The sequence below is a fragment of the Colletotrichum navitas genome, assembly GCF_030913465.1.
Source record: "Colletotrichum navitas strain CBS 125086 chromosome Unknown LY79scaffold_39, whole genome shotgun sequence".
Classification (NCBI taxonomy): domain Eukaryota; kingdom Fungi; phylum Ascomycota; class Sordariomycetes; order Glomerellales; family Glomerellaceae; genus Colletotrichum; species Colletotrichum navitas.
Genome location: NW_026850585.1, coordinates 213,004 through 237,035, shown reverse-complemented (window position 1 = coordinate 237,035; position 24,032 = coordinate 213,004). Strand labels below are relative to the sequence as shown.

General features: G+C 54.8%; 5 protein-coding genes across 5 annotated transcripts; 3 read left to right on the top strand and 2 right to left on the bottom strand.

Annotated features, from left to right (window-relative positions):
* The first annotated feature begins 1,338 nt into the window (after nt 1–1,338).
* On the top strand, nt 1,339–2,069 carry LY79DRAFT_245008 (uncharacterized protein). Its single transcript, XM_060551784.1, has one exon. The coding sequence runs from the start codon at nt 1,516–1,518 to the stop codon at nt 2,023–2,025; it is 510 nt and encodes a 169-aa protein (XP_060413009.1). The 5' UTR covers nt 1,339–1,515; the 3' UTR covers nt 2,026–2,069.
* A 7,122-nt stretch (nt 2,070–9,191) lies between these two features.
* Nucleotides 9,192–12,531, bottom strand: LY79DRAFT_517771 (plasma-membrane proton-efflux P-type ATPase; the record flags this gene model as incomplete). The annotated part of the gene is made up of 5 exons (XM_060554964.1): nt 9,192–9,818; nt 9,886–11,607; nt 11,673–11,896; nt 11,976–12,271; nt 12,365–12,531. The coding sequence occupies 5 exons, from the start codon at nt 12,529–12,531 to the stop codon at nt 9,192–9,194; spliced, it is 3,036 nt and encodes a 1,011-aa protein (XP_060413008.1).
* Nucleotides 12,532–16,702: 4,171 nt separating this feature from the next.
* On the bottom strand, nt 16,703–17,394 carry LY79DRAFT_244964 (uncharacterized protein). Its single transcript, XM_060551783.1, has one exon. The coding sequence runs from the start codon at nt 17,311–17,313 to the stop codon at nt 16,807–16,809; it is 507 nt and encodes a 168-aa protein (XP_060413007.1). The 5' UTR covers nt 17,314–17,394; the 3' UTR covers nt 16,703–16,806.
* Nucleotides 17,395–18,815: 1,421 nt separating this feature from the next.
* LY79DRAFT_557327 (uncharacterized protein) lies at nt 18,816–19,750 on the top strand. The gene has a single exon (XM_060558085.1). The coding sequence runs from the start codon at nt 19,029–19,031 to the stop codon at nt 19,509–19,511; it is 483 nt and encodes a 160-aa protein (XP_060413006.1). The 5' UTR covers nt 18,816–19,028; the 3' UTR covers nt 19,512–19,750.
* Nucleotides 19,751–22,268: 2,518 nt separating this feature from the next.
* On the top strand, nt 22,269–23,075 carry LY79DRAFT_244952 (uncharacterized protein). Its single transcript, XM_060551782.1, has one exon. It carries the CDS (start codon nt 22,408–22,410, stop codon nt 22,936–22,938), a length of 531 nt encoding a protein of 176 aa, XP_060413005.1. The 5' UTR covers nt 22,269–22,407; the 3' UTR covers nt 22,939–23,075.
* Nucleotides 23,076–24,032: the final 957 nt, after the last annotated feature.

Here is a 24,032-nt window from a genome sequence, read left to right as displayed (position 1 = left end):
CTTTGCCGCCGTTCGTTCTCTTCTTCCTCCTGGTACTGTCGACTGTTGTTGGGCTTGCTTGGACGGGTTCAGCCGGTCCGGATACGGCCCTCCATCCTCCCCCGGTTCTGTTGTCAGCATGACTCCAAAGGGCACAAGCAAGGCTTTGCTGTTCAGGGCTGTAGTCTATTTATCCGGAATCCAGCATTTACTTGCCACATGTGCTGCCCCCGGTGTTCCCTTATTTATGGGAGGGCGAGAGGGAGAGGAGGAGTGAATCGGTTCACATTGCGAGTCGTGGGCGGCGGTACGCAAACCTCGCCTGATTCTGGCAAATGTACCGACCAGAGAGGGATACCGAGATGATGACGGTCTCTCTGGAGCAAGGCACTGCTGACTTGGACCCCTTGCAACGGGAACTGCCCTCACAGCTTGGGCCGAGTTGGCGGCATCAAGAATGGCATTATTGCCCGCGTAGCGCCGTGCCCGGAAAGCCCTTGGCCATTGCGCGTAATCAGAAATTAGGGTTTGAATCATCTGCTTCTAGAAAGAGGATTTGCCTCCTTGTTTTTTCTTGTTTTTGCTTTCTTTTTCTAATTCTCGGGACGACAAGGACCAGAGGCAGGGCGGGGCGGGCACGGGACTGCGACTGACTCTTGGTTTATTATTCCCATTCACGTGTGCCCGATAGCCCGACGTGGGCGGCGGATCACCGCGTGGCTCCGAAGGGTTCGGTTCGCGTCAGACTTGTCCTCCTCATCGTTGTCCTCCGTCGTTCCCCCTCCTGCCAACCCTGGCTGGGTGAGGCGGACGATCCGAACCAAGAGTGCGGGGGGAGGGGAAGGCGGGAAAAAAGGCAAACGGGGAGAAAAGAGGCAACTCGCCTCCGAATGTGGAAAAGTCTCTTTCCTGTCTCTCCAGAGTGGGGGAGACTATTGCGTGGGAATGACGGAGCCCGGATCTCTCCTTTGAAGTTTATTCAGGTGTTTAAAATAAAATAAAAAGTTGAGTTGGGTTCGGCTGATCATGGCATGTTGTGCCCGTGTGCGAAGCAACCGAGTATCTAGAACCCCCCCTCCCCACCCCCCTCAACCGCTGCGTGCGTGTGTTCGTGTTGGTTGGTGGGCGGAATGTATGCTGCTCGCGCGTGTGTGTGTACGTATATTGACTCGAGGTCCTTAATGATCTGATGTCGGGGTCGGATGGGATTGTGTGACGGTGACGCCGACGGGCGAGCGAGCGAGAGAGGCAGAGAGGGACTACTCGATCGTGGTGGGTGGTGACCCGTCTCCGGGTCTACGCAACCGCAGTCCTCTTGCGCACCATGTATGGATGGGTGGGGGGTTTCTGGTTTGCTTCTTTAGTCATTGAAGCGCGGTTCGCCATGAGAAAGACAAGTGTCTCCCGGCGGGAGAGCTGTCGGTCCTCTCTCGAACGAGGCGTTTGCGGCAGCTTTAGTTCTTCCTGCCCGCTGTCTCGGGACACCACACACTGCCCACCGCCCACACCCCCCTTTCGCTATGAGCTGTTGTTTCAATGACTTGTGGCGTGATACGTGATACGCAATATGGCGTTGGGTGCACCCCCGAAATTGTCCGGGTCACGATGGTGGAGGGCCGAGGTCCCGTGCCGGTTTCCTGTTTGCTGCCGACCGGTGGACCAAGGCCGGGTCGATGTTATGAATCGCAAGCAGTCTCTTGGCCGTCGATCATGTTTCGTTGTTTGGGGAGGCTGGAGGACACCACGTTGTTTGGCACCAACATCTCTTCTTGTTGTCTTGGGTCTGCATTCGTGTCCGTAGAGCTCGGGAATCCTTTCTGGTCGAAACCGTACTGCCGTCGTCGGATCTGCTATCACGCGCGTACACGGTATCACTTTGAATCAGTATCGTTCGTCCTGATGCTCCACATCCCATCCAGTCAGCTTATGCTAATCCGGTACGGCCCCCATACGGCCTCTGTCGAGGCAGTAAGAAACAAATTTGGCCCTTGCTGTGTTCCCGGCAGAGCGGGTTTGTTATTATTGTTATTATCATTATGGTCATGACGATTGTTACTGTTGCTTGGTTAGCGATCCACCGGTGCTACCTGCATCCTGGGATACACGTTCAGATGAGATATTCACGATGTTGAAACATGTATCAAGTCGTTCAACTATTCAGTCGTATCCACGGGGGAAACGAAACACCCGGGAGGCTGCCATATTGGCCATGGCCGCGCTTTTCAAGTATCCCATAGCTCAACTGACCATGGCAGTCATCCAAGGACCACCCCGATGTCCTGCGGCCATGTCCTGAGTCTTGCTTCATACATCCCAAGCTTGGTCGAGGTAACCAGCTGTCTGGAGTAAACATTCTCGGTCTCTAGTCACTCTGCTGCCCTTCTCAAGGGAGTGCAAACAAGACGTGTGAGACGTTCGTAACCCTAACAGGGCGTGTCGTACGCCCCCCCACAACCCGATCGTGACGCTACTCGGACTACAGGCCTAGTGGCCCTCGGTCGAAACAAGCTCAGCGGATTGATTGACATGCTGCCAGTCAAAGTCAGAACTATGGTTTCTATTGACATGCCCCCGCTCGTTCTCTCTTCCGAAGGGCCTTTCCGTTCTGCACAGGCGGGTGGCTGCCTTGAGCCATGCAAGCCTCTGTATCACCGCGTCGAAGCTTCTGAAGCAGATTACAAGTGGCTTATCTATGGTGTACAGTCTGTGACGCTTCGCCTGTTGTCCCCTGTGATTTGCTGAGGAGGTAAAGAAGGCTTGAATGGGGCTTGAGCTCCGGTGTCAGGTAGACTATGTCGCTTGTTGATGTCCCTGAGACTGCATTTTGAAGTAGACAGACCATTCGGACAACATCGCCAGTACCAAGGGCCCCATTTGGCCACGGTTTTCCAGGCATTAGAACCCTGGTAAAGCTACCCTTCTTCTATCATATCTAGTGCCATTTTGCGGATGCGGTTGTTGCTACAGGATCACAGGACGTCGCGTAACCCATTTGGGCGGTTCTTGACATACGCCTCCCCCTAAGCCAACGATTTGTAGACACCATCCGGGGCAAGTCCTCGATCTTTACAATCAAGCAATCATCTTAGCCAGATACCTAAGAGTATCCTGTTGCTATGAGTTGTGCTGCCTAATCTTTCAAGTCCTTCTCGAGACCCGAGTATGTCGATGGCGTTGCACATTTGCTGAAACCTGTCCGTGTGCTAGAGCCGGTTTCTACAGCCCGTCACGCCAAAAGGAAGAGGTCAAAACCACCTCCTGCTTCTATTTCACCAAGAGATATACGATCAGTGTAGCTCTTACGGGAATACAATTAAGAAGCAGCTACCGTGACGAATGCGAGACTAACACATAATGATGGGTTTATACATCCGGGCAGGAAAGAAGATACAGAGCAGTGCGACGCCTATAGTGGTTTCTACCTAGCAGTCACGGTTCTACAGATCAAACCCTCCTGCTTCTAGGTCTATTGCTTTTCATATTTTGTCACTGCAGCATTCTCTGCTAGAATGACCTCGAACTCCAGGTTCGTATAGGCTTTCACCTCCACAAACTGAGTCTCTTCTAGACTGAGTGAGGATCCAGTGAATATTCAAAGTAGACTCCGAGCTCCATGGTGGATTTAAGCGAGACACCACAAGGATCACTGTATAGAAGCGAAGCTAAGGTTCCTGGTATGCTGCTATGTGTGACTCTGGCATACACGTGAGTTGGCTCCGACATACGACTACTTTGTCAAGGACATGAACGGCAGCGTTCAACAGTGCGCAATCCCAGTATTCATATTCCTTTTGAGAAGCTAACCTGGTCATCAAAGGACAGAGCCACTGTCGCTCACGTTAAACGGTAAGACTGCAGATCTCATTATTCATGGAGCATGAAAGGCTTCACAAACATGAGGTTAACAGCCTTTTGCTACCTGGGCAATACAACTCTACGCCAAGCCCAACGATATCTGTATCCAAGTAGCTACTTGTACCAATATGGTAGGACGCCTATTAGCATGTGCTATTTCCAGCACAATTTTCATGCTCGCATGACAATAGAAGAAGTAAAAGGGTTGTCAAGGCGAAGGGTTCTACTGAAATCGCGCTCTATCATGTATCATCACTGTGTTGAAGTTGCTCTTCTGCAGCCGTTATCTATATTCATATTCTAGGCCTACCAGTCTCTATGAGATAGAAACTTGGCATCGCCATGAATCCAGAAAGTCTAGTAGATATTTAGAGCGTGAAAGAAAACAGTTCGCTCGGGGCATTGTTTTGGACAAGTCTTACTACTGATCTCTATTGTGATATAGCACAGAAACCAACAATGGTGAATAATCACAAGGTAAATTGAGCATTCCGAGAACAACCTCCCTGATTTTCATAGTAAAGCTTATATTTAAGATCCGCAAGAGAACCAGCATGTGACGTGGGAATTATTCTGGACGCTTAATTACTGGATCTATTCTCGATCCGTGGGTGGTATGGCTTCGTGAAGACTTGATAGCGGTGGCACCAGGGGGATATTGGCTGATACAAGACTGCAAAGACCGAGAAGTATTTTCTTTGCGTATGGGTTTACTTCAAATATACATACAGAGGAACCTTCTCGTGCTTCACTTCAATTTGAGTGGCTCGCTACCGCGGCCGCATACGGTCCCAGACGCAACAACAAAAGAATCGAACAGGCCCAGCCATAATCGCCCTGAGAGAGGCCGTGTACGAGCCTTTTGGTCTCAGCAATGAGATATAGATTCAAAAGAGGCTCTTAATAGTTGCAGTTGCCTCGTAGAACTGCCAGCTTAACCCAGAGTGCTTACAAGGGCTGTCCGCGACGTTGTTGGGAGCACCACAAACCCACCAGGCTTAAGTGCGGTGATTTCCATCAATCAACAGACTGGAAGTACTATTTAACCCCTGAGGGACACCACAGATAGAGTTTCGAAGGGAAATACAGACCGCAGCGTTTGGAGAAAATGAGGTCTATGGGCACATCACCGGGCTACTACGACCTCTCCTACCCTGGATGCACAATCTTCTACTCGCCAAGTCAGCACGGATGTAGCCGAATCGCTACGTATCAGATAAAAGTGCCATGAAGATGGCGTCTTCGCGTTTTCCTATGGCTTATTACTACATTCTTGTCGCTGGTCGCCTACAGCTCGGATTGTGTGGTCGCCTGAGATGGCTTAACCCGTCACTTGAAAGGCAGTTGTTTTCGACTCTTTTAATATATGTAAAAAAAACTCCAACAGCTCATAGGTCTTAATAAGAGAGAAGGTAGATTGTTGCCACCTAAAAGCTTTCCGTCCTGTCATCAGGTGCTTGGCTATCCTGAATGGAACAAGCTAGAATACCCGCAGGCGAACTGAACAGCCTCAGTGCCCTACCTATATGGTAGCAACTACAGACTTTCTGTGAAGAGTCTGAAAGTAATATGAAAGAAGAGTATATCCAAGGCTGATTTAGAGTATAGGATAATGTGGCTGGTTATCAGCACAAGGGTGCCGAGCAGCAGATAACCAGCAACAAGTATGTTGTGACAACGACCCAGACCGGAAATGGCGAAGCATCAGGTCAATACCCAACTGTGGAAAGTCAAGAATCATGGGTAAACACAATACAAACAGTGGGAGGGCCTCTCGTCGCCTTCCTTCCGCCGTGGAAGCTGGCAACATATCCAACTGGGGAGCTAAATAGAGAGTGTCGAGTTAAAGGGGGGGATGGGGATCTTCGTCTTTCTCTCCAGCCCTGTAAGTAACTAAAAAGATGACCAGTAAAGACAAACATTCAAAAGCAAAGTGATCAGGGAGCCCTTTGACCTATGAATACCTCCATGGCCCTATGGAGCGCTTGCGTTATGGCAGTAGCCCTCCCATTATACTGTGCCCAGAACCGCAGAACGGCGTAAAGCATTCTTCTGGGTACTAGGTAGCATAGCGTTGGAAGCGTCTTGTCAGAGAAGTAGGGGCCGGGAGCCATTAGGCTGGCGATAGCGGCAATGCATCCATTCGACAAGGCAGCCCTCACGACGGGCTCGGTCCACGGGCACTATCCGGGAACACGCGGAAGCGGCGCTTCCCCCTAGACGGTTGTTCTCGTACACGCCGGAGAGAACCGCTTCACACGTCTTTGCATGCGTCAACTATCGTCTGTGCCGTTCAAGAGACGAGTGCACATTTCGGGCCAGCGAAACATCGCGCGATTCGGTTCTTGCTCCGTCAACTCGAAGGCGATAGGCAGTCAGTCCATGCCATTCGGAAGAACATTTACCAATCTTTCCGATTTTGTCTTGTAGAGCTACAAACAGTTTCTCTAGGGATAAGTTACCGTCTAGAGCATGAGGTGCCGAGTATAAGCATCGGCTGGAGGAAGCCGGTTGCAGTCTCGGCTGTAGTAACCGTACGGGATTTCATGCCTATCGCCAGCCCACCGGACAGGAGCTCTGACACCGATTATTGTGGACATTCTAGTCCAAAGTCAACTTGCGAGGCATGGGAACCATATATACGTATTCCTGCCGCAGAAAACATCAAGATATCCTACTATTCTTCACCTTGGAATAGCCTCATTCACTGATCACACAACAGTGCCACGCTTGTATATATGCAACCCCGACCGGGAGCCCCTAGCCTCGAATCTGACTTTGGGCCAAGAAATGCATTGGAGTCTCTTCAGACGATGCAGGGCAGGGCGCAAAGATGGGATGCAGTGACCCCCCCCCCCCCCCCCCCCCCCCCCGAACGACACCAGGATGTTGAGGATCATCTCTCTTGGCACGATACAAACATGGTGACCGGGAGGGGGGATATTCGGCGTCCGTATCTACAGTACATTCCCTTTCTCAAACGTCTAATTTCCGATTTCACGTGGCCAAGCCTTCTTGAGACGTTGTCAGCATTCTCGATAAACCTTCACCTGTACGATATACCAGGCAAACGGGAGAGCCCCAGTCGAGGTGGGTGGTGACGATCAGTTACACTTCCTTGACGGCGTCTTCGCGCGAACAAGTACGGCACGGCTGTCTTGGCATCGGGTTGGAATTAGAAACAGGCTGGCCCAGGGGCTGACGGAGGCGTTGTCATCGTCGTCGTCGTCGTCGTCGTCGCCGCCGCCGCGTATGCAACCCATTCCCATGAGCAGGGAGGGGCAGGCGCAAAAGAGGCTACGGTGAAAGGAACAGACAAGATGCCACATGCATGCTGTTTGCCTTTGGGAAAAAGGAAAGCATTGGCATCACGCAAGCCAAGGCATATCGGGATCGCTCCTGCGTCGTGCTTGTCATAACGAACCACTCCTCTTCCTCTTCTCCTCCTCCTCCGCCGAGGTGTACCTCACCTTTCGAGATCCGCAGACATTCAACAGATGAAGGCTTCGGGCGGGACTACTTGGCCATGACGCTCGTCCTTCCACGGACGAGCCTGATAGGCTCATCGGTCGTACATAAGCTTTCAGGTGTAACCTAATCGACCTCAAGGGGCAGGGGGAGGGCGAAGGAGAAGGTTTCCTAGGCAGCTAAAAGAGGGGAAAAAAGGTCGGCGAGATCGCTGCAGTGCTCAGCAAGAGACGAGGAGCAGAGTCCATGTCGCTTGGTGCTTACATCGAAGAAGGAAGAGGAAATCTTGGCTCTGGGCTGCCAGGGGGAGAGGGGGGGTTCCAATGTGTGAAAGGCCTCTCTCCATCCAGTCTCGTCATGGAGTTCTCTCGAGGCTTTGCGCACCTTGCGGCCGGGACGGCGCAAGAGGGCTGAACCACTCGAGGAGATCCAGCAGCCCGTACTGTGCGAGTCCGAAAAAAGGCGGCTCACGGAGTATCTTTCGGTCTTCCCCCCCCACCTCACCCCTTGCCCGGCCGACCGTACGTCCATGACGTGCATCCATCTCGCGTTGAGGATCAAGCGCGCATGACAATGCCTCTCCGGGAACACCAGTTTCCTGCCGGGAACGCCAGCCCCCAGTCAGAGTTGCAGAGAATAAATCCAGGCCGTCACCGAAACGCTCATCAAAAAGCGTTGAGACAAGAAGGGGGGGGGGGGGGCGAAAGGGAAAGAAGAAACCGAGTATCGGCCGCAAAGAGGCCCCCACTCATCCCCGTACTTGCCGTTCTGCACTACTCAATGCCCGGTCATGCCTCTTCTATCTCCCACACGCTGACATCCACGCCAAACCAAACCCCGGGAATCCCGCGACTCGACCCGACTCGCGTCCCTTCCCCGACTCCGGGGTTTTTTTTTTTTTTTTTTTTTGGTTGACGGAGGTTGGCCGTTTTAGGGTGGGAACTTTGATCACCCTCTGCGTCCCCTCTCTCCATCTCCGGCGCATTTCCACCGCACCGGTGGCGTCCTTCCTGAATCTCCGGTTTTGCCCAACTTAAATTGAGGAAACAAGAAGAATAAAAACTCCCCGGACGGGATGGAGAAGAGGCCCGTACCTCGGAAATGTAGGTGAAGCAGGAGGCAAGGGAGAAGAACAAGAAAAGAACAAAAAAGAGAGAGAAAGAAACACAGACCAGAGTGACCGGGGGTGGGGGGTTCGGATTTCTTGTGCATGAAAGGGGCCCAAGTGTCCGTTGCAGAAACAGCCGTGGTTGCGGAATATGGGCTGGGCCCAATCATACGCAGGCTTTCTGACGGACCAGGGAAGGACCTTCTCTTCTCCCGTTCTCGGCCGTACACCATACCCGACCAGGAGAGGTTGACTTGCAAGCCTCGTCGTCGTTTGATCGGGCCGAAAGTAGGGAGTCTGAGGCAGTCTTACCAGCCCAAGATCGACACACGTTCGGCGGGCGTATTATTGAGCAGGCATTCTCACATAATGGCAGCACGGAAAGCGATGGAGACGGAGACAGTCAAGTTTGAAGTTGTAAATTTATTTGTTTCAATTGAATTATCCGACCGACCTTGACCCGATCAACGCCACAACAATGAACATGGTCTTTTTGTTACATTATAGAAAACTGTGAAAATGGGTCATTAGTGACAGTCGTTGCGATGCCGCTGCATGTCATCGAGCGCGCCATCTAAAGCGTTGTCCTTCGCCTTTCCGTTTGGGGTTGTCTTCTTTTTCTTTCTCCGTGTGCCATGGCATCGTACTTCTTCTCTATAATGGATATGAAAATAATAAAAGGAAATGTTTTTGTGCGACCCGATGCCTCAAAATACGCTTTGTGTGATTCTGTGCTGCTGCGCGCGCTCCAAAAAATGATCTAGAATAAGACCTTGGCTCTTTAGCCCTCCTCGACGACGGCGCGGTTGGCAATGTAGAAGCGCTCGCCCTTGTCGTCCTTCTCGTGCTCGAGGGCGATCTTGCTGAGCTGGGTAAGGACGTTCTCGATGAGGGTGTCGGTGACGCTGCGCTTCTTGCGGCCCATGTCGTTGAGCGACCGGAGGTTGGACAGGACGTAGTAGACGAGGGCCATGACGATGGTGACGGCGACCGAGTACACGAAGACGACGCAGACAGTGACGAAGTCGGTGCGGCCGTCCTCGGACAGGAAGCGGTTGATGGACGGGGGGCTGGCGGGCTCGCCACGGCCACCGGAGAACCAGCCAAAGACACAGAAGAGAATGGACAGGACATCGACGGCGGCAATGGCGCCGATGAGCTGGAATGAGGGGAAGGTCTCGAAACCGCGGGTGACGAAGATGAGCCAGTTCTGGGTGAGGGAAATCTCGAGGAAGAGAATCTCCTGGATGGAGCCGTACTCGTGGATGACACCACCTTCGACGATGTACATGGTACCGCGGAGGATCCAGGTGCCCATGGCGAGGAGACTGCCGAGAACGATGGAGATGATCCAGATCTTGGGGAGTTGCCACTCGACGGGACGCTTCTCGAAGTGGGCGTTGTCGTACTAGCGAGCATGTTAGTCTTTTTTTTTTGTCGTTGAGAAAGGGCATAAAGTAAATGGGTCTACTTACGGCGACGGCAATGGTGGCCAAATCAGCAAACAGGGCAAGGAAAACAATGAGATCGGCGCGGACGGTCTCGTTGATGATGATCATGGAAGTGACGAGGTAGATCTCCAAGTGCAAGCAGAGGGCGATACGGTACTGGATGTAGGCCTTCATGCGCTGGAAAATCTGGCGGGACAGCTTGATGGCAGAGACGATGGTGCTGAGACCGGGGGCGAGGAAGACGATGTCAGCGGCGGCCTGGGCAGCTTCGGTGGCACCCTCGACGGCAATACCGCAGTCGGACTTCTTCAGGGAGGGAGCGTCGTTGACACCGTCACCGGTCATGGCAGTCAAGTGACCACGCTGCTGAAGCATCTCGACGACCTGGTACTTGTGCTCGGGGAACACCTCGGCGAAACCGTCGGCGCGCTCACAGAGGTCGTGGATGGAAGTACCGGCCATGTCGCTGTGGAGGAGCTTGTCAGAGTTGTAAACCTTGGTACCGAGCTGGAGCATGCGGCAAGTCTCGACGGCAATGGCGTGGGCGTCACCAGTAAGCATCTTGACCTGGAGACCGAGAGCCTGGGCCTCAAGAATGGTCTGGCCGGTATCGCTGCGAGGGGGGTCGAAGAGGGACAGCATGCCGAGCATCTCCCAGGGGCCATCCTCCTCCTTGACGGCGACGGCGAGGGAACGGAAACCACGGCGGGCGAACTCAGCGGCCTTCTCCTTGAAGAGGGCGGATTGCTCCTCGGTGCAGTCGGTAAGGGCGAGGACGGCCTTGGGGGCACCCTTGGCGCAAGTGTAACGGACGCCGCGGTGGGTGGCGATGGTGGTGATACGCTTGGAGACGGGGTCGAAGGGGGTGAACTTCTCGGTCTTCCAGCCGTCGGAGATGAGCTCCTTGGCCTTGGGGTAACGCTTGAGGGTGAGGACGGTGATCTTGTCGATGGGGTCAAGGGCCTTGATGTTGTGCGAAGAGGCGAGAGCGGCGACGGCCATCATCCAGTTGATGTCAACACCCTCCATGACGAAAGGCTCGCGGACGGACAGCTGGTTGGCGGTGAGGGTACCGGTCTTGTCGGAGCAGAGGATGTCAACACCGGCGAGGGACTCGATGGCGGTGAGCTTCTGGACAATGGCCTTCTCCTCGGCGAGGTAGGCGGCACCGACGGCGAGGGTGGTAGTGGTGACGCAAGGCAGACCGATGGGAACACCGATGATGAGGAGAATCAGGGCGTAGTGGAGCAGGTTGACGGAAGTGCCCTCCTCGGAGACCTCAATGGAGCGGTAGAATCCACCAATCCAGGCAGCGAGGATGAAGATGATGACAAGAGCGAGGAGCGTAGTACCGATGGAGTTCATGATGGCCTTGAAGTGACCCTGGTCCTGGGCGCCCTGGACGAGGGAAGCGGTCTTTCCGACGAAAGAAGCCTGGGCACCGTGGGTGACGATACAGAAAGCCTTGCCGCGCTTGCAACCGGTGGTGTAGTAGCAGGTGTCGGTCATGAACTTGTCGACAGCGAGGGACTCACCAGTCATGGCAGACTGGTCAACGGCGACGATGGCGTGTCCGAGCTGGGGGTTGGCGTTCTCCTCGTCACCCTCCTCGAACTTCTCGCGACGGGGGGACATGACATCCTGGGCCTCGAGCTCAGCCTTGTAGGCAGCGTAGCCGGCGGGGTTCTCGTAGTCGCAAATCAGTTGGCAATCGGCGGGAACGACGTGGCCTTCCTCAATGATGATCTGGGAAAGGACGGTGTTAGCGACACTATCCGTTTAGCGTGCATGAGCCGCGGGCGACGACTTACAATATCACCGGGCACGAGTTCACGGGCGCGGATCTCCTCTTCCCTTCCAGAGCGAATGACGCGGGCCTTCATGGCGATGTCACCCTTCAGGGAGGCGACAACGTCAGCGGCCTGCTTTTCCTGGTACCAACCAACAGCGGCGTTGAGCAGAAGAATGGCGACAATCAGACCGGCATCGAGCCAATCCTGCAGGGCGAAAGCGAGGATAGCGGCACACTCCATGACTGCATAGGGAATTAGCGTTTGGCCTGTAGTGTTTCACGGCTGTCATGCTTCGACAGGCCGCAGCGGGCTTGTGCTCACCGTAGAGAATGGGACCGCGGAAGAAACCGACGAACTTGAGGAACATGTTCTCCTTCTCGGTGGTGAGTTCGTTCCAGCCGCTGTACTTCCTGCGGCGCTCGACTTCCGTGGGGTCAAGACCCTGCTTCATGTCGGTCTTGAGCCAGTCGGCGGGGGTGACGAAGCCGCTGGAGCCAGCGCCTTCGGCGGCGGCCTTCTTCCAGAACATCCATTTCGGGACCTTCTTGGCAGTAGGTGCCTCGGTCTCTTCAATCTCGGCATTGGGGTCGCGGTAGGTCTCAATGTAACGGACTAGACTGTTGTCGGGGTGGAAAGCTGTCAGCCTCGAAGAGCTTTGTTGGAGGGGAGATGGGAGGAGCCAATGGCGTGTAAGATGGGTGACAACTCACGATCTGTACTCCTCGTTGGAGCCGGTCTCGCCAGCAGCGCCCTCGACCCGGTTGTTCCTGGCGCGCTCCTGGATGAAGTTGCCGGTCTCGAGGTCCTGGTCCTCATCCTCAGTGCTGATGGGTTGAGGGTAGTGCTTGTTGCCTCCTTTTCCTATTAAGCCCGCCATTTTGTATGGTGCCATAAACTGTCGGAAAAGGATTACAGTCCAGCTGTATCAGTTGAGGAACGCAGGCAGGACGGAGGTATATATAGAGGGTAGAGGGAGAGGAGAGAGATATGAGGAGGGGAGAGAGCGAGAGAGGAAGGAGGGGCAGAGCAGGGTGAGGAAGACGGCTAGGCCAGAAGAGACATGAACCACGGCGGGAGAATGGGGCATATTATATTACATCTGTCAACGGCGAGGCCGGACTGGTCGAGGAATACCCGCGGATAGGAACGAGAAGATGGGACCAAGGCAAGGCGAGGCGGCATGGGGAGGACCTGTCTGGGCCGGCATTTTGCAATGGACGGGGGGGTACGGAGCACAGCACTTCAATGGAGGCAAGAGACCGCGGCATCAGCATGCGTGTGAAGGCGTGTGTGTGTGTGTGTATGAGGATGTGTGTGTGTGTGTGTGTGTGTGTGTGTGTGTAAGAGCTATGTGTGTGTGTGTGTGAGTGTGTGTGTGTGAGTGAACAAGGGACCAGCGTGTAGCTGGGTACCCCGTCTTGCTCGGATCAACGCCAAGAAGTTGCAAGCATCAAAACCGATGCGGGTGAGGGAAAAACTCGCACACTGTGACCGGGCGGGCCAACGACGTCGATGCTATTTCGAGGCGGAAGGGACGAAGGGGGGAACATGTTTGTCGGCTGGGCGGCGCTGCAGATGAGGCGGTACCTGTGTACGTACTGCCCGTCGAGGTTACAGCCTCGACGGCAACCTGACAAGACCAGAGACGGGAGCTGCTGGGAAGTGGCAGGCAGAGAGGAAACGGCCGTGGGCGTGGGGCGTGGGCATGGGCATGGGGGCGTGTGGCCGTGGGCGCGATGGACGGGGTTAGACGTGGGGACCTGGTCGGCGTCTCTCTCTCTCATCAATCGCCTCTCCCGTTGGACTTGCCATCATTTCTGTGGAAGAGTATTGGCCAGTTTCTAGCGTAAATTGGTTCTCCCCAGGTACCCATTAGACGGGCCGACCTATCAAGACAGAGACAACTTGCTGTCTCATCTGCCAGGATGCGAGTATGGATATCTGACAACAAGGGGAAGCCAGCGTGAGTCGTGCGTTTCGACGGGAAACTCTCTAGTGACTTCGCCTTGTATGGGGGCAGAGCGTGGAGATGGTGGTAAACTTCATGTCCCCTCCATTACCAAAATAAATGCCTCAGTAGCACTACGGTTGTGCCTGGGCTGGGCGCCGCACCCAAGAAAGGAAAAAAAAAAAAAGAAGACGAAGAGGATCCAGGGCCTGGAGCTCTCTCTCCTTCCAGACATACTGCGTAATTCCGAGATTTCGTCGAACCTGTTCTCGGGCAACACTCCGCGCGCCAGCGCCGCAATACAGCTCCAGACGTGAGAGTCGGCAGAGCTGTGTCCCATCCGTCTAGTCCTGGTTGAGCGAGCGCGGACCCGGACACACCCCCTGGTCAAGGACATGTTCCGTGGGCTCGAAAGGAACAGAGAACAATAGACGTTTGACCATCGGTGGATTTGGGACTCCCCGATTCCCACTCGCACTTCCTCCGATAGGTAGCTATCTACCGTACACCGGCGGGTGCTGTGTATGTACGTACCGTGTTCACCACCACCACCATCACACAGCACACACTTGTGGTGAGGTCTGTTCGTCGAGGGCAGGTACGGTACGTACTGCCAGGAATGCCTCGTCCGGCCCCATGGCCGCGACAGTTTCAGCTCTGCTCCGAAACCCGCATCACGTGATCAGCCTCCATCGCCGCCGCGCCTCTTCGCTTGCATCGTCTTTCTTTCTTCGACAACCAATACGACCCAGGGCTCCCCCCCCGCCGCCTCCCCGTCCGCCTTAGTTCAGGTACCATAGTACTCAACTGGTCGCACTAACCGCACACGATAAGCTTACAGCACGAAAGAGGTAAGAGGTACCGTGGTACCTGAACCTTTTTTGCTCCTTCCCTTACCCTACTGAGTGAGACCCTTTTTTTTTTTTTTTTTTTCTCTCTTTCTTCTCGTCACATTCATCTTGGCATCCTCTCGTTGCAACGAGAAGCCGACGTCCGAATTGCGCGCTTGCATATGTGCAAATTTCTGCACTGACAATGACACGGCACTTGCATAATTGCATCTAATTGGCCTCCTGTCCTCCCGCCCCCCGTCTGCGCCTCTCTCTGCCTATGTCTCTGGTTCACTCTTCTGTGGCTCTCTGTCCTCAAAGTCCCTCACTGCCACCCCAGAAAACTCAGTGCTGTTTCCGCCGTACAGTGCGGCGTGAGGCAACTTGGATGGGCACCGGCACAAAGCTTCTCTGCCAAGCCTCTGAATTGTCATGTCCACGTCTGGCCGTAGGACCGCCGCGTTGTGGCCTCCGGTCCGAGAGGTCGAGAGACGTCGCGCCAAGAAATCCCCGGAATAGACCGCGGCGATGAGCGTTTGGCTATGTGTGTGTGGTAGGGTCCTCCATGGTAACACACATAATGGCCAGAGCCCCCCTGCCCTCCCCTCCCCTGTCCTGCCCCCGAGGCTAACGAATCGCCAAGTCTTGCCTTGGAAACACTCCTGTGCGATCTGCCTCGCGTCGGGCCTTGAGTTGAGGCTATACGTGAACCATCCTGACCACTAATAGCATGTTGCGCGTTTGCCTTGACAGTTTCCCTTTGTTCTTAATTTATTCTTTAATTTTTCTTTTTATGAGTTTTATTTTGGTTTCTGGAATGGGGCGCTGCCCTCTTTCTTTTCTTAACCCAAAACTTGACGACAAAACATACAATGGGGAGAAACCTGCCAAGGCCTGATCCCCGGCCGAGCCAAAACCCCAACCTGGATCGAGTGTAACGGTGTCGTTGAACGGGACGGGTTGCCTGGAACAGCAGCATTGGATAAGGAAGAATTGTGAATAGTGCGCATGCATACCCATCACGCATACTGCGTCCGATTAATGCCAAGGGGGGGGAGGGGGTACATGGGGAAATGGGGAAGAAATCACCGCAATATTGGATGGGGGTGGGAAATGAATTGGCGTTGGGACTTGCGGGTCAAGACCGACGAGGAACAAAAAGCGAGGGAGGTTTTGTGCATGCGGACAGCAGCAGCATCGCACAAGACGATGCGGGATATAGGCCTGCCTTGGTAGAGCATGCTTCACTTTGCTTCATTAACGAGCCTCGAGCTGGGCGTGACGTGACCCTGCCCCGACACGGGACCGGCTTGAGCTTGACACCGGTCCTACAGGACCCAAGACGCCGCTTGGCTTGTTCTGGACGTCATGGCTCTCGCCCCGGAGAGTGGGCGAGTATGGGAAACGGGGAGAGCGCTTACCGGTCCGGGGGGAGGGGGGGGGGGGGGGGGGGGGAGGACACGGGAATAACGAGACGCAATTCGCGCAATTCACGCAAGCTCGGCACGGATGATGCCGATAACCAATTGTGTATTCCGTACGGATACCTGTGCGACCTTCAGAGGGGAGATCGCCTTGGAAACGTACCTCAGTTCAGTAGTAGCCGATAACGACAACGACAATATGGAAAGACGAGGGCAACGACGATAGCAACCGAGCACGGAAGTCGGAGGCGAGATGACGATGTGTGGTGGTGGATTGGATTGGATTGGATTGGATGGATGGACGCTGTTCAATGTGGCAGGTCGGCCGGTCGGCATACCGATCAGCCTGTTTTGCGAACCCCCGATTGTCACCAAGTTACTCTTGATTCCGGCGAACGACGAAGCGGAACTGGGAGAGAGAGAGAGAGAGAGAGAGAGATAGTGGTGGAGGGGCCACCTTCTACCTAGTCAGGCCCCCAAATCCGAAAGTGACGACCCAGTCAGTCGCACCAACGTGGCCGTTGGCACTGTCCACACACAAAGCGAGATTCGTGCGAGCGAGACCCGTCTGACGATCCGTCAAATCTCTGGTGTAATAGCGTAGGAAGTCGCGCGCGCGCTCCACTCCCCAGCAGCTGGGAGGAGCTGGCCTGGCCTTGGAGCTCCCGACTCAGGACATATTGGGACACCGTTCGCGCAATGCATTGCTGGACCCGTTTTTTTTTTCTTTCTCTTTTTCCCATCTCGCCTCTATTGCCTTCCCTTTCTCTCCCCCTCCATGGAAGTGCCTGCCCGCCCCGATAAGGACCACCAGGCACCGCAAGCGCAGCGACGGCGCTAGAATGAAAGAAGGGAGGCGTTCCTGGGGCGGCAGAGCTGGGCGAGGAGAGGGTCCTTGCTTTTCAACGACAAGTCCCCTGCAGAGCCCCAGGGAACCCACCCGAACCCCATCAATCCCCTCGATCTAGCAGGGGGTCTGGAGCTTCACTTGCCGTGGGGGTTATTTGACGTGCTGCTGCGAGCTGAGGTGAGAGATACGGTGCGGGCAGTGGACGCCAAGTCTTGTCTCTCTCTCTCTCTCTCTCTCTTTCTCTCTCCGCCTTGTGCGTATGTGAGGGTGTGTGTGGTGGTGGTGGTGGTGGTGGCTCTGCCTGTCCTGCGGCCTCTCCTCGGCTAGTTTTCTTGCCCATCCTCTCGCGGCCTTGTGACGTCTTCAAGTTGACCAGAATGCGGCCAGAATGTGGCCCTATCCAGCAACTTAATTTCTCGTCCGACCTTTGCATTTCTGCCCGACTGCGGCTGTGAAAAGTTTCCGTTGATGCGCCGGGCCGGCATGATAGGTGAGCGGGAGAGTCGTGGCGATAACATTCATGGCTCAAAGACGGGCACGAAATGCATAAGGGAAATGGACATGGCCGGGGGCCTATCATCACTACCCAGGGCAACTGCGGCACCATAGGCGCAGCAGCAGCAGCAGCCTCGACCACACGCAGGAAGCCAGACAGACACAGACAGACACAGACACAGACATGGGCGGGAAAAGGGCGAGAACGGACTGCATACAACACAACCGGCTTCAGCCAAGGCTCTCTCTCTGTCTGGCTGGTCTGCCACCGACCCTCAGGCCAGCTCTGCCAAGAAATGTCGGGACTGGGACCCGAAAGTTTCTCTCAAATCCCCATATCCGTAGTTGGAGAACATCATGTCGTCCCGAAGCAGACCTGGAACGGGACAGGGACAGGACAGGAAGGAGGGGGGGAGGAGGAGGAGGAGGAGGAGGAGCAGCAGCACCAGAGGGCGGAAAAGTCGATCCGTATTTTGGCAGGAAAGGATTCGTAAAAAAAGAAAGGAAGAAAAAGTCCCGCACGTTCGGTGCAGAAGCCGTGTGGGCGGGTCTTTACGACACACGACAAACACGGCAATTTTGCGGAGCGTTAGACGGCGCACCATGCATGTCAATGGATAGCCTGGCCAGCCATTGGCCAAAGGGGTTTGGATGAATTTCTGATGGGGCCGGCTGGTCGTTGGTTCCTAGGTATTCGTATGGAGGATCCCCCATGCAGCGAGTCGGCAATTCATGTCCTTGCCATCCTCAGAGTTGTGTGAGCGTGTTGGGAACGTGTTGGGGATATGCGCCCGTCTCCATCGTAGTGTACTCCTGATCTTCGCCCGCGTTGCCAAGATGCGACGGTAAAGGGTCGCTGTGGTCAGTTGTTGAAACAGCCAACAACACAGCAGAAGATCAAACATCCAAGGGGAGCAGCGTCGATGAAGAGACGACCCGGGTGGCGTTGCGTTTGGCGTCTGTGCTAGCTAGCGTACCAAGTGCTACGTACCGTATCTCTCCTCTCTCCATTCCAACTCGTAACCAACTACGGAGTAGCGTGTGAGGTGACAGGGATATAGGTTCGAAGCTTTGGACAAGGCCGAAGCTCGCGTCGCACGACCGGGATGGCACTCGGAAACAACCGCTTGGCGCGCGCGATCCGTGGTCTCTCTTGCTTTTAACACGCACTCTCGGCAAAGAGAAGACGAAGAAGCAGACAGAGGAAGGTGATGATGGTGGCGGTGACTATGACTATGACTATGACTATGATGATGATGATGATGATGATGATGATGATGATGATGATGATGGTGGTGGTGAGGAGGATGAGGAGGAGGATGGCGGTAGGGATAATTCGTACAGTCTCCGCCAGACCCCCTCCACCGCCGTGATACTCCCGAAGGATGCGCAGGTGCCCATCCCAATGGCAACGCAGATGCCAATGTTGATCGAACTGTATCGGTGGTATATTCAGCCGAGACTGGGGAGGGCTTGCTGCTGCGTCTTGGGGAAAATCGTCAAGCTTTCGCGCTCTCCGTCCGGTCTTTCTCTCGTGGTATCGATTATCTCGCCTGACGAAGTAATCTCGTCCAGGAGCGAAGGTTTCCCAGCCCGGACCTTGCCATTGGACCTGTCACTCTCTCTCTCTCTCTCTACGGATACTCTCGCGCGCGCCCCCGCCCCGTCCTGTCCCATCTTCGCTCGGGGGTTCCAGTTTTTGGCTTTTTAGCCGAAGAGAGAGAAGGGACCGAAATGGCATTGATGGAGCTTCCTCTCCCCTCTCTCTATCACACATCCTTTTGAGGCTAGGCCGAACCAGAAGAACCGAGTGTCGGTCGGAAAACCATGCTTCTTCGTTTACACCAAACCCGCCCCCTTGCCCGCCTTGCCCGCCTGCGCTTTGCAGCTGCAGCTGCAGCTCGCGTCATTACCGAGCCTTTGTGGGCGCGCGCAGGATCGGACGTATTACTACCTCAGTGGAGGAGAAAGCGCGTATTGGTTTTCTGCGCATGTTGGAACGCCAAATGCGGGACCGGGAAGTGCACCCACATGGCACAGCGCACCCACAAAAGCCACTGTCGTGTGCATGTGTGTGTGTGTGTGTGTGTGTGTACCTTGGGTAAACTATGTATGGTATACGTGCCCGGGTGCATCGCAATCGCAACCAAGCCTCGTTGGCCAAGACACTCTCATGCGCTGGCGGGAGATTCGGAGAGCATGCCGGCCACCCGACCATCAGCGAAAACGAAGGTGAATTCGGTTTCGATAATCAAAAAGAGAAGCCCAAGGGAGGAAACTCAGATTTCGTCTCATCATGTCCGAAGATGACGAAACCTTTTCCCTTCGCCGGCTAGTGACGAGGAAAAGCCCCCCCAAGCGCTGCGTGCATCGTGGCTGGGTCATTAAGCCTCCGGTCTTTTCGTAATCTTGGTCGGTGCGTTAATTCGTCATACTTCAGGTCAATTAAGGACAATAAGAACATTACGCACAACTCCGTCCCAAGCTGGCAGGGGGGGGGGGGGGGTATGAGGTCTTGACTTGATTGGTTTTTTTACTTTTTGTTTTTTGTCCTTGGTTGCATGCGCCGGACAAACCTACAACTATACCTACACATATACCGTGTATGCTTGAGGTGAGATAAGGGACCAAACGGCAAAGAAACAAGGCGGAAATCGTTACATGGGAGGGACCCTGCTCATTTGGTGGTGGTGGTGGTGTTTTTTTTTTTTTCCATTATTATTTTCATTATGTCGTTCCTCTTTTCCCTCTCTCGTGTATGATTGGCCCTATCGATTTTGATTTTTTTCTCAATCCCAAGTCAACACCGAAACGCCGAAGACCGGCTGTCTGCCAGACTCCGCTGGGCGGCAACGAATTACGGGACGAGGCTTTCTCTTGGGCGCATCGTTGACTTTGACGAACAGCGTTTGCGATCGCAGGACAGGAAACACACGTCGGCTCGGCCGTCGTGGCTTAGAATGACAGCGAGCAACGGACTCGCTGGACTTGTCTGACGGCTGCAGCGCCAAGAAGCGCCTGTTTTCCTCACGATGCCAATTCCCAATCCCAATTCTCTCCTTCCCAAGACCGCATCGACGAGCTGCGGCTACGCGTCAGAGACAACCCTTCTTCTTGCTTCAACCACACAATCCACTCACGCACGCACGCACGTACGCTCGCTCGCTCGCTCAGCACACCGTCATCACAGAGCCACAGCCCGGGTTTGCAATGCCCTCCATCCCCGGTCTGCCCAGTCTCGTGGCGGGACCCTGAAGACAAGACACCATAGCCCGCCGACGCCGCTGCGCGCCCATTCACACACACACACACACACACACATTTCGTGTGCTCGCTACGCCATAACCCGAGGCGGCCGCTGTGCCGGTGTCGTGCCACACACCGTCACCCGCGAGCGCGGGTACGTTCGCCGACCTTAATTCCCGCCTAGCGCGGCCGGCTTCCGCAGATCTGCCACTAAAGGCCTGATATCTGATTTGACGGCGTCTGCTCATCAAAACTCACGTTGGCTTTTGCTCTCTCCCCCATGCCCTGTTGTCAAGACCGTCTGTGCCTGCCCTACCTGTGTCTGGCCTGGCCCAACGCGAGGATGGGTAGCGTCGGTAGGCGTACGTGCCTTAGTGCCGTGTCAAGATTGTGTCGCGCTGATTCGTCTCCCGTCATCTACGGGTCTCACCAACGATTCAAGCAACAACCCCTTTGAACGTCTCGTTTGAAGGCCTTGGAGGGTTGCGTACGGATAGTCACCGAGATGCACACACCGAGATAGATACGACTGTTCCTCTTATGCAACGACGCCACGCGCCCCCCTCCGCCCCTTCTCTGAGGGTCCCCTTGGCTGAAATGCCACCCGTCCCGTTTCTTCCACGCAGGTACGGTCGCACTCGTCTGCGAATCGTCCCCAGGTTCCTGCATGTCAACGACCAGTCAAGGGTTCAACAAGTCTCCTAGCGTCCGCCGCACAGTTTGGCAAACGACGTCTATGTACGGCGCACAATGTAACCCTCCACGCTCTGCTGGGACCGGCCGCCCCAAAAGAGGAGCGTCTACCCAGTCAGTCGTCCAAACAGAAACGACGTAATGGCGGCAGCAGCGGCGGCGCGTCTGCGAAGCAGAAGCTGGCTGGCCGACCAGTTGGCTAATGTGGGTATCTGGACGGTACGACGCTAGCATTATTTGGCTCATACTAGAACGGGGGGGGGGGGGGGGGGGATGTGACGGTGGGAGAAGGCCCAAGATCGGCATTGTTTTAGCATGTAGTGTTGTTTCCAGCCTGGACGGCAAACAGGCGGTCTGGCTCATCAAATCTGGAGAAGGGCAGGACAAAGACGAAGACGAAGACGAAGACGACGACGACGACGACGACGACGACGAGGCCGCCGCGCGAGATGGATGGCCCTCCTTCCTAGTAGCGGCCCCTCCTCGAAATGCGGTCTGCAATAGATGGCAAATCTTCCAAGTCGTTCGAGGCCGGTTCTTTTTTCCTTGCTTTTCTTTCCCCTCGTCTAATCTTTTATTGTCATTGTTGTTGCCCATTCCGGTAAGTCCAGGCGGCAACGTCCAAGGAAAGAGCTTCCAACGTTTGTTTGATGCGAGCCGCGTGAGATCCAGGGCAGATGCTACCGCTATAGTTACGTCGCGTCGCATTCTCTCCGACCCTCACCCATGGCGGTTGAGACGAGAGAGCTGCCATCGCCTTGCCTGAAACTCAGGTGGACGTCACCTCTCTATCTTTTTTTTTTCTCCTTTCCTTCTATTTTCTGGTTCTCACTTCCCGTCTCCCCCCCCCCCCCCCCCACACACCGATGTATCTCCCGGAACAGCAGGCGATCAGGCATCGGAATGTCTTGCACAATTGGCCAGCCGCGCTAGCGAGCGTTACACACGCATGGCAGAAACAACCTACACTACGGTACCTAAGTAAAGCGAGCCTTGGTCCCAATTCCTGTCGCCGTGCTGCCGATCCAGTGACGTGCGGGATGGATCCCCCCCTCCCTTCTCTCTCTCTCTCCTAAAAACCGGCACGAGACCTTGCGTCTCCATCTAGGGCTCGTTTTCCCAGGGTCCCTGTGGACTGCTGGAGAGCAGCTGGGCCTGGGTGGGGGGGGCGGTCCCTCCTCTCGTCCTTTCTTCCAAATTGGCCATGGGGCCGCGATCGTGTTAGTCGATTCTGTACTCCGTAGTATACTAGTACGTGTAGCGCGCCATGTGGGCCAATATCATCGTGGATTTATCGTGGAAATGCGGACAGTGCATCGTGGATATCGTGGATATCGTGGATATCGCGGACATTCGTCGATGCAAGGTACACGGTATTATTACTGCCTACGGATCCCGTGCTACCTACCTACTACTACTATGTAGGTATTTACTTACCTACCAACGTATCCATACCCATCTCTCCTTTTCTTCTGGTTCTCGGCTCTCCCCAATAGTGTGTTATCGGATCGGGTCATATATCTTTCTCAGGAAGGAAGTAGGGGGGCCCCTCTCCATCTCCTTCGGAACCGCACCGGCGCGAATCTCGGCCGTGGCTGCCGCTGGTTCCCATCGTTGCATCTCTCTGCCTCCATCCATCCGCCCCCCCGAGATAATTCCAGACTGCGAAACGCACATCCTGGCCATCTCATCAAATTCTAGAGATGGTGAAAACGTCATTTGCCCGCGTCGTTTGCCGTCCATGTCGCTCGCGCCTTTCCTCTGCTGCTCTCTTGCAAACCTCTCCCAGTCCTTCTGACCCGCCCCCATCTCCGAAGCGGTCGGTGGGAGGCTTTCTCGAGGACCGAGGCACACGCGCACACACCTAGCCCCCACTCCGCTTTACTCCAAATTTCCTCCAACTCCGGGTCCCCTCTCTCCCCCCTCTCCAAATTCCCCGACTCGAGCTAATAACAATAAAGAAGAATAAAATAAAAATTATTAACAAAAAAGTTAAAAATCGTTTGTTTGTTTGTTTCTCCGTTCCCACTGCGCGGCATGGAGGAGAATGTAGAACAAAATTAAGTTAAGATATGAAAGAAACCCCACGTAAGCCGGGTGCCATTTCGTCGTCGCCGTCGCCGTCGCCGTCGCCGATGCCGTCGTCAGGGCCAAGACCGGCAAGTGATCGACCTCTCTCGTCTATTTTCTTCTTCAGTTCCTGCATGTATGTTTATTTCGGTCACCGCATCTCCCAAGACCGTCCAGCCAAGCATCGATCGCCCCCGCCGGCGTCCAACTCGTTCATTCTCCAAAGTGTGAGCCCACCTTCAGAGTCTCCAGTCTCCAAGAAACAGGGCAAATCAGACGTCGCTCGTCCCCCACGGGGGGGGGTTGGTGCGTTCGGGGTGAATTGCAGATGTGACATCGCTCCCAGAGTTGCTGGCCTTGGCAGAGCCATGAGCTGAATCAGTCCCAGGCGTCGCCAAGTCGTCCAAGTGCCGTAATAACTTGCGGCACGTATCAACTTTCGCCGTTTTGAAAACATGGCTCGTGCCCACCACCCCTTGTTGGCCGTGTTATTTTGGTAAGGGCCAAGCAAGCAAGGCAAGGCGATTTCTCGAGAGGGAGCAAGGTTTGGTAGTTGTCGATCAACACACACGCACACGCAAAGGAACCGCTCAAAACGCGGGAACGAACCTGTGGTGTTCCCAATGCAGCGAACCGACTCGCCCACAAAGCCCAGCCCGGCCGTCTTCCCTCCTGCAACCACCTTCAAACCAGTCTGGCGGTACGAGAAGAGAAAGGGCACGTTCCAAAAGGCAGTCGGTTCCTGGTTAAAGTCATGCGACTCTCCTCTTGCAGTTGCCCCTTTTTGTAGATCTTTTGTTCGAATTCCAGTTACACGACAGA